General features: G+C 41.1%; 1 protein-coding gene across 1 annotated transcript; it reads left to right on the top strand.

Moving 5' to 3' along the window:
* The first annotated feature begins 4,395 nt into the window (after positions 1-4,395).
* il12bb (interleukin 12B, b) lies at positions 4,396-11,485 on the top strand. The gene is made up of 9 exons (XM_060936512.1): positions 4,396-4,449; positions 4,582-4,666; positions 4,948-5,220; positions 7,810-7,912; positions 7,990-8,159; positions 10,087-10,262; positions 10,362-10,477; positions 11,198-11,228; positions 11,326-11,485. Exons 1-8 carry the CDS (start codon positions 4,435-4,437, stop codon positions 11,223-11,225), a joined length of 966 nt encoding a protein of 321 aa, XP_060792495.1. The 5' UTR covers positions 4,396-4,434; the 3' UTR covers positions 11,226-11,228; positions 11,326-11,485.
* The last annotated feature ends 965 nt before the right edge of the window (positions 11,486-12,450 follow it).

Below are 12,450 nucleotides of genomic sequence, written 5' to 3'. Positions count from 1 at the left end.
TATATGAGTTACTATATCCTTCCTGGCAAAAAAGCTCAAACCACCTCGAATCTGTCCATTGTGTGATCTCTGACCCTCTCTTATCAACAAGGTGTTTGTTTCCACCCACAGAACTGTCGCTCACTCACTCACTCACTCACTCAGTGTTTTTTGTTTTTCGCCCCATTCTGTGTAAACTCTACAGACTGTTGTGTGTGAAAACCCCAGGAAGGAGATCAGCAGCTTCTGAAATACTCAAACCAGCAGTCCATCTGGCTCAAACCAACCGTGAAAGAAAGAAAGTCACACTTCACTGCAGTGGCGGCTGGTGAAAAAAATTCTTAGTGGGGCTGGTGTGTGCCAGTAGAGTTCCCTGCCTAGTCCAGTATAAGCATTCAAATGAACAGTCAGAAAATGACAATTCCACAATAATAATTTAATTTCCTTCTCAAAATCAGCAGTTTCACAGATAAAGTAAATTAACAATTTACAGCTATATTAGGCTTCATTTATGCTTTGGAAAGGAACGGTTTCAAATACAATACAATACTCAAGTTCTTGAGAGAAGTTTACAGCAAGGGTATGATTTCAGCTGAATCTATACAAATCAACTGTGTGTGTGTGTGTGTGTGTGTGTGTGTGTGTGTGTGTTCTGAGCTTGGTGTATTTCTGTGAAACGAGACAGTGAGAGGGGGAGCGAAACACAGTGTTGACACTCTTGTTGTGAATACAAACTATGACAAGAAAGCTGTGTGATTATTGTCCAATATGAACCAAAAGTCTAGTTTTGAACATCAAAGACAGAGAGAGAGAGAGAGAGATGCATTTTCTGTAGCAGGGGCGAAATTTCCAGCGCCCCAAAACCATTAAATTCGGCGATGCTGATTGGCCAAATATTTATGATTTTTCCCGAGCAGCCATACACGATTGGCTATTCCGCTGCACTTGTGGGGCGCTTTGCCGAGCGCCCAAGAAGAGAAATGATCCGAGTCTGTCGGTGGAAATTCACCGCTGAATGAGAGTCAGTTGGTGGAAATGTCTCATCTCATCTCATTATCTCTAGCCGCTTTATCCTTCTACAGGGTCGCAGGCGAGCTGGATCCTATCCCAGCTGACTACGGGCGAAAGGCGGGGTTCACCCTGGACAAGTCGCCAGGTCATCACAGGGCTGACACATAGACACAGACAACCATTCACACTCACATTCACACCTACGCTCAATTTAGAGTCACCAGTTAACCTAACCTGCATGTCTTTGGACTGTGGGGGAAACCGGAGCACCCGGAGGAAACCCACGCGGACACGGGGAGAACATGCAAACTCCGCACAGAAAGGCCCTCACCAGCCCCGGGGCTCGAACCCGGACCTTCTTGCTGTGAGGCGACAGCGCTAACCACTACACCACCGTGCCACCCTGACATTGATAATAAAATTTGTAAAAATTTATATCGATATATTTTATATTTTTTTCCCCTCCACATCTGGGAGGGCGGCGCCCGAGCGCCCCCTATGAGCCAGCCGCCACTGCTTCACTGTGAGATCACATTTCTTCCCATTCTGATGTTTGAACATCTCATCTCATCTCATTATCTGTAGCCGCTTTATCCTTCTACAGGGTCGCAGGCAAGCTGGAGCCTATCCCAGCTGACTACGGGCGAAAGGCGGGGTTCACCCTGGACAAGTCGCCAGGTCATCACAGGGCTGACACATAGACACAGACAACCATTCACACTCACATTCACACCTACGCTCAATTTAGAGTCACCAGTTAACCTAACCTGCATGTCTTTGGACTGTGGGGGAAACCGGAGCACCCGGAGGAAACCCACGCGGACACGGGGAGAACATGCAAACTCCGCACAGAAAGGCCCTCACCAGCCCCGGGGCTCGAACCCGGACCTTCTTGCTGTGAGGCGACAGCGCTAACCACTACACCACCGTGCCACCCTGACATTGATAATAAAATTTGTAAAAATTTATATCGATATATTTTATATTTTTTCCCCTCCACATCTGGGAGGGCGGCGCCCGAGCGCCCCCTATGAGCCAGCCGCCACTGCTTCACTGTGAGATCACATTTCTTCCCATTCTGATGTTTGAACATCATGAACATTAACTGAAGCTCTCGATTTGTATATCTGCGTGATTTGATGTCGACGGATCGGCTGATTAGAGAAGTGCATCAAACAGAACAGCAGGTGGGTGGATGGATGGATGGATGGGTGTTCCTAATAAAGTGGCCGGTGAGTGTCGAGACCGTGAATACAGTGCAGTATTGCGGGTCGCAAAAAAGCCCTCGAGACTCGTGATATGGTCTTTCTGAGATATCACCCACCTCTAGTTGAAGCACGTCTTCAAGACAGTTTTTTTTCTGAGATGTGTTTTGGTTCATTACCCGTAAAAGAGCGAGCCAGTGAAGAGTCCTTCCAATAAGCGCTGGGTGGAATTCCCTGTGCGTTTGGGTGAAAGTGCCATGTTAAAGCCCGAGCTTGTGTGAAGACCCCGTTACGTGTTACAGTCATACAGTGATCGTGCCACTGCTGCACTCTGCAAACACTTTGCACACACACTGCACTTCCTCTTCCCTTCCTCCAACCGATCACTTTCACTCCTGCACAGGGGCCAAGTAAACACGATCCCTTCCCTTTTCACTTTGCGTTCTCAGCTCACAATGACCTCCAAGAGGAATCTCTGACTTCCCCTGCTACATTTTCCCTGACTCATGTCTGTGTGTGTGTTTTAGTGTACTACTGAAGACCAAATGTCCTCACAAGGATGGAAAGATCTGACAATTTCGACCTTGTGGGGATACACTGTAAACCCGAATAAGTTGAGTTTACTTAAAAAAATTGAGGAAAGTGGTTGCCTTAAAAAAATAAGTAATTATTAATGATTGAATTGAGTACCTTAAACTTACCAGAAGATTGTAAGTTTAAGGCACTCAATTCAATCATTAATAATTACTTATTTTTTTTAAGGCAACCACTTTCCTCAATTTTTTTAAGTCAACTCAACTTATTCGGGTTTACAGTGTATTTGGATGGTCCCCATGCACAAGGAAATTCTTGTTGTGTATTTTTTAAACAAAATGATAGATAGATAGATAGATAGATAGATAGATAGATAGATAGATAGATAGATAGATGGATGGATGGATGGATGGATGAGCCAAAAAGTTTCCTTTTCGTTCCTGAGGTTAAGGTTTGGGTGAGGTTGAGGTTCAGGCACAGCATTAATTAATTAACTGCAATAATAATGATGTCAGTGGAAGGTCCTCACAAGGATAGTGAGACAAACGTGTGTGTATGTGTGTGTGTTTATTTAAGCCTCGTATTCATCTTCCTATCTGTATAATTATTATTTCACTTCTTCATTCAGGCAGCATTGTCTCTCTGTCTCTCACCAATGTAGGTTTGAGGTTCTGAGATTCCGGACATTTGTGGCTGATCGATTCATGACAGGAAAACGGTCACGATGGATGCATGGAATTTCACAGACGGAAGCCATGTCTTTTCCAACTAATGAACAAATGAACCAGTAACAACGGGAAAACAACCCGAATAAACCCAAAATAACACAACACAATTAAGGACAGTTTTACTTCTCCTGCTTTGTTCCATAACGACTGACGATGTGATTAAAGTGCGTTACAACGATATCATGATGGGTTCTCGAACATGACGGTAAATTCACGAGCTGTGCTTAAAGATAAGAGAAGATAAGAGGAGAGAAGGCAACCTTTATTGATCCCAGTGAAGGGAAATTCACCCCAAAAAAAGAAAAAACCCCAAACACTTCTCTTACCCGTGAGAACATCAGTGGAACACATGGCTTTGGTTTGGTTCACTTCTTGGTTTTATAAAACTGAGACATAAAATCCAGTGTTCAATCAATCAATCAATCAATCAATCAATCAATCAATCAATCAATAATACACTTATATTTGCAAGAAACTCTTCACACACCACACAACATAATCTGTTAACATTAAGCAACATGTCAGATGAACATAAAGATCAGTGTATTCCTGGGACGGAATAAAGGCTCAAGTGTAAATTTTTGGTTGTAAAACAAAATAAAAAATGGAAACAAGAAAACTCATCATGTGTTTTCATATGAAATGTGAATATAGTGAGCTGGAAACAACAACATAATTGCACCATTCCGATCTTTTTGAGTTGATTAAATCTCTTTCTTCTAAAAGAATCAATGTTGGCGGATAAAATAAATGTCAGTGTGTCGGAGTAATCAGGTCATGTGTGAAATTTCCAAAGGGTAATGGTTTTCATGTCTTTTGTTGATGCTCTTTAAGTTCCTCCTTGTCTTATTCATTGTCCATTGCTGGGAATTTCTTTGTTTCTGTCTCACCTGCCTATAAATTGTGGTGCATTCAGTCACTTGTTCAGTGTGAGCACAGTTTCAGAAACTTCATCTTGCTTAGACAGGAAAAAAAAAATGATAATAAAGAAGGTAGGATTGATTTCACTTTGTAAAGTTTGACTTCATTACTCTGTCGTTCGTATTGTAATATAAATATTCACACTGAGCACAGAGATGGATGGTTTTCTGACAGAGAGTAATCGGGTTGTTTGTCTGTTTTAGATGAATTTGTTTTCCATCTTTGCCTTGTGTCTAACTCTTCTTCGTCTCGGGGACGGCAGGACGCTGAGGGTTATCAAACCAAACGGTGATGATTAGCTTTATTTTATTACGTTATTTTACAAATCAGCACAAGTTTGGAGTTATTAAGGTTCTTCTCATCAAATTTGATCACATTATTTCATTAAAAAGTCACTTGGAATTGGATCACTCTGAGACAACTATTTAAAGTGTTCACTATGTTCAGCTATTAGTTATATTATGACTACTGACCAAGAATATTACATTCATCATATTTATTCATCACAACATCCAGTGTTCAGATTAAATTATTGCCGAAAGTCTGAAATCGGGACTCGTTTGTTCCAGTTATTGCTTTGGAAGTCAATGGAAACCCAATGGAACAAAAGACCACAGTGGGATTGAGTTGTGGTGATGAGTTTGAAGACACCGAGATCCACTGGAGGAAAAATCAACGCCACATCCACGCCAAGGGGAACAGGATAGACGTCACTATCGAGGCGATGCTGGGAGGAAACTTCACCTGCCACAGCGCTTCAGGAGACGTTCTGAACCACACGCTGGTGCTGGTCAGTCCACTGGACTTTGAGAAGGCCATTCTGCTACAAAATGATAACAAAGGTAAGTGAATAATAATAATAATAATAATAATAATAATAATAATAATAATAATAATAAAAGCACAATAATTTATTGAACCTGATACTGCATGAATTATTGCATTTTTCTTACTTAATAAAGCTGAAATAAGTATGAAAAAGTTTTTTTTTTATTTAAAGGGGTGGTTGGTAAATACTATAAAATGCACGGTGATGGAAAGGGCTGTAAAAATCTAATTTTTTAAATAACTTTTTTTCCTGAAAAATCTTAATTGTAGTCAATGCAATTCATCACCAAATATTGCTAAAATAATTTAAATCCGACTGCCTACAAAATGTCAAAGTACAAAACAAATCTAAATAAATAAAGTTTTTTCTTTAATATATTATCAAAAGTTTTAAATATATTCTTAGAGTATCTGAGTTTGATATAAGCCTCTGACATTCCAATCAGTTTAAAAGACAAACTGCAGTTCTATTCAGTATTTTCATGTTGTTGCTGTTGCCATATGGCAACAATGACGTTTTATCATTTTACAAATGACTTGTTAGATTTAAACTTGTTTTAATTATAAAAATTAAATGTTAGGCGGCACGGTGGTGTAGTGGTTAGCGCTGTCGCCTCACAGCAAGAAGGTCCGGGTTCGAGGCCCGGGGCCGGCGAGGGCCTTTCTGTGTGGAGTTTGCATGTTCTCCCCGTGTCCGCGTGGGTTTCCTCCGGGTGCTCCGGTTTCCCCCACAGTCCAAAGACATGCAGGTTAGGTTAACTGGTGACTCTAAATTGAGCGTAGGTGTGAGTGTGAGTGTGAATGGTTGTCTGTGTCTATGTGTCAGCCCTGTGATGACCTGGCGACTTGTCCAGGGTGAACCCCACCTTTCACCCATAGTCAGCTGGGATAGGATCCAGCTTGCCTGCGACCCTGTAGAACAGGATAAAGCGGCTACAGATAATGAGATGAGAAATTATTCTGTGCTATTATTATTATTATTATTATCCTGAACAATAATTTTGACAGCTCTTGGGTGGCAGCGTTGATGGTGTTGAGCATCTGCTGAAAACAGAAGTGTGACAGGCATTTATTTCCTGGTCGTGTAACCTGGTGATTAGGATTCAGAGCAAAAGAAAGGTCCATCTTTTCAAAAATCAATAGTAAAATATAGAATTTTTCATCCTGCCTGTTAGAAAAATTATATAAATTAATTGTTGCCAAATGGCAACACCGTGCAGTAGAGGGTTTTTAAGTGGAAAAAAAAATCTTACTGCCAAAATCTTACTCAGTTAAAAGTGGAAAACAAAAAAAATTGCTAGTTTTAAATACACTCTGCTATAAAAGTATTAAAGGAGGCATTTTATACCTCTTTTCAATTATTTTATTTTATTCCCCGAGATGCTTTTGTAAAATTTGACTTTTTTATTGAAAAAAAGAAACAAAAACAAGTTAGTTCTTTTCTTTATACTCTTTTTGCCTGGTATGAAAACCCTACAGGATAAAACAGGCTGATTTGGGGGTGTGCCTTTAAATTTAAATATGTAAATAACTTCACTCTGATTGGCTAACAGAAACAGACTGAAGAAAATGGACTTTTATGGCATATCTAAAACTCTTAGGAGGTAATTTTTTTTGCCACCATTTTGCCTGAAAACATGTGATGTCTGTAAATTTGTTGCGTGGATACATAACCAGCACTACGTCACTTCCTAATGAATTAATCAGAAATAAATAACCAGTTATTGTAAATAACCAGTATTTACCATCCATCATCTGTAGCCGCTTTATCCTGTTCTACAGGGTCGCAGGCGAGCTGGATCCTATCCCAGCTGACTACGGCCGAAAGGCGGGGTTCACCCTGGACAAGTCGCCAGGTCATCACAGGGCTGACACATAGACACAGACAACCATTCACACTCACATTCACACCTACGCTCAATTTAGAGTCACCAGTTAACCTAACCTGCATGTCTTTGGACTGTGGGGGAAACCGGAGCACCCGGAGGAAACCCACGCGGACACGGGGAGAACATGCAAACTCCGCACAGAAAGGCCCTCGCCGGCCACGGGGCTGTGAGGCGACAGCGCTAACCACTACACCACCGTGCCGCCCACCAGTATTTACCATTGGGCAGAATTTGATTTGCTGCCTAGCTCCTGGAATTGATGCTAATCTACCCTGGCGTTAGCATAGCAAAAACACAAGTTAACGCTTTAACATTCACAAATGTGTGAGTCTTTCCTCAACATGATTTTCGACAGAGTTCTAACAGCGTTTTCTCGGGAGGTAAATGAGGCGCCTCGTTTTACGTTATACGAGTCTTTGCTTACTCCAGTGTACGGTAACATTTTACAGTATGAGAGACGCTCATATTTAACTTCAACGCTGCATTTTGGTCATTTATTCATCTTTAGATGTGCGTGGGTAGCTTAACACTAACGACACTGTGAAGCATGAGAAGATCAGAGCAGGTGACGAAGTGATTCACGATTCTTGGTGAATTTGATCGGATGCTAAACTGAGCTCATTTTGATTGCTGTATCGCGTACAGTCATTAGCTGGATGAGAGACGAAGAAACCTTTTACAAGTGTTTGATTTATTTATTTTCTTTTCATGTAGAATTCGTTACATGTGTAGCACGAAACTACAGCGGTCCGTTCCACTGCTCATGGAAATGGGATCCGATAAGGAATGGAGTCGTGGTGTTTTTCCAAGCTTTCCGGTAAGGAGGACTGAAATCATTGAAATCATTAAAACTGCTGTAGTTTGCGTCCAAGTTGACGAAGTCTTCTTCCGCAGGAACTCGAGCGTCATCAACTGCTCCCTGGATGCTGATAACACAGGGCTGACTTGTGAAGAGCTCCAGTGTCCTTTCTCTGAGGAGGTGACCCGCATTAACCTGACCCTGCTGGTCCGGAACCAGTACCGCTTAGAGGAGCACCAAAGAACTTTCTTCATCCATGACATAAGTAAGAGCTGACATCAGTCCACTGTTCTACACACCGAGCTCAAGCTACTTGACTTTATTTCTCTGTATTTTCAACTATAAACTCATAGCGTGCTCAGGAACGTGACGTAAAAGTGTTCACAAAAATATTTTTAAAAACCTGGATATTAAACATATAAAGTAGGAATGGAAAATTAAATATGGGAAAAATCATCGTCTGATGGCTTCATTCAGTTTCACTAATCACTTTATCCTGCTGATCATATGTTTTTCACTCGTATCTTCTGAAAACATTGCATTTTCAAAGTGCACAGCGTTAAATGTCACATAACGCTGCTATAACTGGACAAGTATTTAATTATGGAGTTAAAATCATTGAATAAAGTTATTGGTTTTTGCACTTTGCTAAGAAAATATCCTGATCAAAACAACAGGTCCTTCTCGTTATTCACGCTGGATACGAACAAATTTTACTCGCAAATCGTTCGCGGTTTCAGACGAGTCGAGTCTCACGTTAGCGAGTCTCCTCCTACGAAAGTTTTCCTGAACTAACAGGATTCTCATAAATGACTTACGAATAAATTTGTACAACACATGGAAGTTTTTTCGCTACTCTTTAAAAAAAAAAAAAATCACATGACACGCCCACCAAGTTTCATCATTTGCTGTGAGGTCGGCTCTCCAGGTACAGCCTGGCATTAACACCTTCTGTATTTCTGATTTTTTAAAAATAATTTCGTCATATCAGCCATGGGGTGTCTTTAAGGTTACGCTAAATAGCCTTGAATATAGCGCCTGCGTTGTAGCTAGTGAGTCGCATCCCTGCTAGGTCACATTTGAAGGCTTATTGGTTCTTTGTTGCGCTTAGTAAAGGGCAAAAAGTTGAATTTGAGAGAACTTTTAGAGGAGCGTCAAATCCAAGCGACGCTTGATATCTGAGAGCTGAGCGTATAGCTAGCTGCTGGGGGGAAAATGATTGATCCTGATTGGTTAATTGACCATCACTGTTTCTCACCACAGCAGCTATTCGTCAATAAAACGTGATTAAACAAACTATGAGTCGAATTCAGGTGACAATGATTAAAAGTGTTATAGCACAATTTTTTTTTTACATTTGAAGCGTCTTTTTGCGCAGTAATTGTGCGATAATTATTTTTTATAAAAAGTGTGTATCATGAGCTGCACTGTTCGTGTTACCGCATTGATCATCCAGGAATCAGCTTTTAGAAGTGGAAAACATTACAGGGTTGGTTCGAACCTGAAATCCACCCCTCTAGCTCCCATAATGGACTAATCCGAGTCGATCCTTGCATAGAAACCTTAAGTATAAAGATACTGCATTTTGATGGTGTGATCATACAACATACAAATCCTCACAGTTACTATCTTTTACATAAAATAGCTTCCATCACGGTGGCACGGTGATGTAGTGGTTAGCGCTGTTGCCTCACAGCAAGAAGGTCCTGGGTTCGAGCCCCGTGGCCGGTGAGGGCCTTTCTGTGTGGAGTTTGCATGTTCTCCCCGTGTCCGCGTGGGTTTCCTCCGGGTGCTCCGGTTTCCCCCACAGTCCAAAGACATGCAGGTTAGGTTAACTGGTGACTCTAAATTGAGCGTAGGTGTGAATGTGAGTGTGAATGGTTGTCTGTGTCTATGTGTCGGCCCTGTGATGACCTGGCGACTTGTCCAGGGTGAACCCCGCCTTTCGCCCGTAGTCAGCTGGGATAGGCTCCAGCTTGCCTGCGACCCTGTAGAACAGGATAAAGCGGCTACAGATAATGAGATGAGATGAGCTGAGCTTCCATCACACGATAAGTCTGGAGAGCTAGAGGTTTGGTAACTGATGGCTGTCGTGCTGTTGTACAAGACGGGTTGTTTTTTTTCTTCTTATCGCTTTGTGTTTTCACCAGTCGCTCTCGTTCCTTCTTCTGACCTTGTTCTTGATTACACAGTCAAGCCGGGAAAGGTCGACATCACCAAGGCCGAGAACAACGAGTTTGAGTGGGAAGTCCCCAAAACATGGAACCGGCCGTGTACGTTCTTCCCTCTGCAATATGAAGTGAAAGTGGTGTCACATCGCAAGGACTGTGATGAGACATCGCATGACCACGAAGGAAACCATTCACACGTAAGCATGTGGTCTGTCACGACTAACAAAGTGTTGCGAGAAAATGGACTCTCAGTTCAAGTTCCACATAATTAATATAAAAAACCTGACTTGTTTTAGAGCCAGTACGTGACTGAGACCCGTTTTAAGGTCTCCGGGAGGAAGAGTTACACGTTCTGCGTGAGAGCTCAGGACTCCTTCACCAATAAAGTCTGGAGTGACTGGAGCCAGCACAAGTGAGTCTGGTTTATTTACACCTTTTTTTGTCTTTCTTAGCTAACTTCTAAGGATTGACGTTTAAACCAAAAATTTTGATGCATCACACCGAGCATCATCCACAAAACCTCCTTCAGCAAATTTGGAGGAAATTTATACATTTGTACAATGATAGATGGGCTACGGTAACCCAAATAACCACTCATTACAACCGTGGTGAGCAGAAAAGCATCTCGTCACAAGGTCTTTTTGCATTTTGAAGCTGGAATGAGTTTCGGTGAATGCGTGGAGCCTTGGATCTGTTCCTGTTCGACCCTGACAGGAGCGCAACCCAATGTGATTTTGTGCTGTTGGAGCTCATCCACCTTGAGATGCTTTTCAGCTCAGCATGGATGTAAAGAGTGGTGATTATTTTCTGATTCACTGTAACTTTCCTCTCAGCTCAAATCAGTCTGAATGTTCTTCTGACACGTCTCTTATCAGAACTGTTTTGATTTTTATTCCGTGAAACCCGTATCTGCCTGATTTGGTGTATTGTGCTGCTGCTACATGATTGGCTGATTGGATAATTGCAGGAATGCGCAGGTGTAAAGGTGTTCCTATTAATATGAAGTGTATGTTGTGCAGTGCAATTTTTTTTGCTGTTGCAATTTTCAGTTCATGTTTTTTTTTTTAGACCTTAAAATATCAAACACACCATTTGTATCACTGGTTGATAATGTACTCTTTCCTTTACCAAGGGTCATCAAACAAAAATCGAAGAAATAAAAGGTACGAGTCGATCATTACAAATTTAAAGCACTTAATTCCTGACGATATTATTATGACACTGCGTCACTGATATCTCCTGTGTTTTTGTTATTAACAGGGCAAGAAGAAAACATCCCACTTCTATCTGACCATTTACTGTTTTTCCAGTATGATAACTATATCAGTTAATAATATTAATATTATTATGTAATACAGTGGTGTGCTATTTTATTCCTCTTATCTTTTATCAATTTGTCAATATTTATTATTTATTAAAGAACAACACATCAGCAACATCTTTTTTTTTCCCTTTCTTGAAAGTTATTAAGACACACAATTTAGTTTCTCACATAAGCCAAAGTACAAAGTCCTGAACATTTCCCCGACAGTGAGTAAAATAATACACTACCGTTCAAAAGTTTGGGGTCACTTTGAAATGTCCTTATTTTTGAAAGAAAAGCACTGTTCTTTTCAATGACGATCACTTTAAACTAATCAGAAATACACTCTATACATTGCTAATGTGGTAAATGACTATTCTAGCTGCAAATGTGTGGTTTTTGGTGCAATATCTCCATAGGTGTATAGAGGCCCATTTCCAGCAACTCTCACTCCAGTGTTCTAATGGTACAATGTGTTTGCTCATTGCCTCAGAAGGCTAATGGATGATTAGAAAACCCTTGTACAATCATGTTAGCACAGCTGAAAACAGTTGAGCTCTTTAGAGAAGCTATAAAACTGACCTTCCTTTGAGCAGATTGAGTTTCTGGAGCATCACATTTGTGGGGTCGATTAAATGCTCAAAATGGCCAGAAAAATGTCTTGACTATATTTTCTATTCATTTTACAACTTATGGTGGTAAATAAAAGTGTGACTTTTCATGGAAAACACAAAATTGCCTGGGTGACCCCAAACTTTTGAACGGTAGTGTAAATAAACTAGAAAAGCACTCGGAGAGCGCAGACCTCCGCCAGGAATCCTTTAAAAAAAATCCCGGATCCAGAAGGTGATCCGGATCACCACCAAAATTTAATGGATTGTTACTTGTGCCCAGTCACACCTCTGGAAAAAATTTCAGAGCAATTCGTTCATTACTTTTTCTGTAATGTCGCTAACAAACAAGCAAACGCTACCGAAAACATAACCTCCTTGGTGGAGGTAACTACATAGAGACTGTGACTAAAGTGCGCTAGCTGTTACAACCCGGGACGTCTGGTCACCAAAACCTATAGCTCCGGAACA

The sequence above is a fragment of the Neoarius graeffei genome, chromosome 12 (assembly GCF_027579695.1).
Source record: "Neoarius graeffei isolate fNeoGra1 chromosome 12, fNeoGra1.pri, whole genome shotgun sequence".
Classification (NCBI taxonomy): Eukaryota; Metazoa; Chordata; class Actinopteri; order Siluriformes; family Ariidae; genus Neoarius; species Neoarius graeffei.
This window is presented reverse-complemented; position numbering and strand designations above follow the sequence as displayed.

Excerpts from the sequence above, each read along its gene's own strand:
- il12bb (XM_060936512.1), top strand. Across the intron at positions 5,221-7,809 it reads GCTACAAAATGATAACAAAG|AATTCGTTACATGTGTAGCA; the intron begins GTAAGTGAATAA and ends CTTTTCATGTAG. Across the intron at positions 10,263-10,361 it reads ACGAAGGAAACCATTCACAC|AGCCAGTACGTGACTGAGAC; the intron begins GTAAGCATGTGG and ends GACTTGTTTTAG.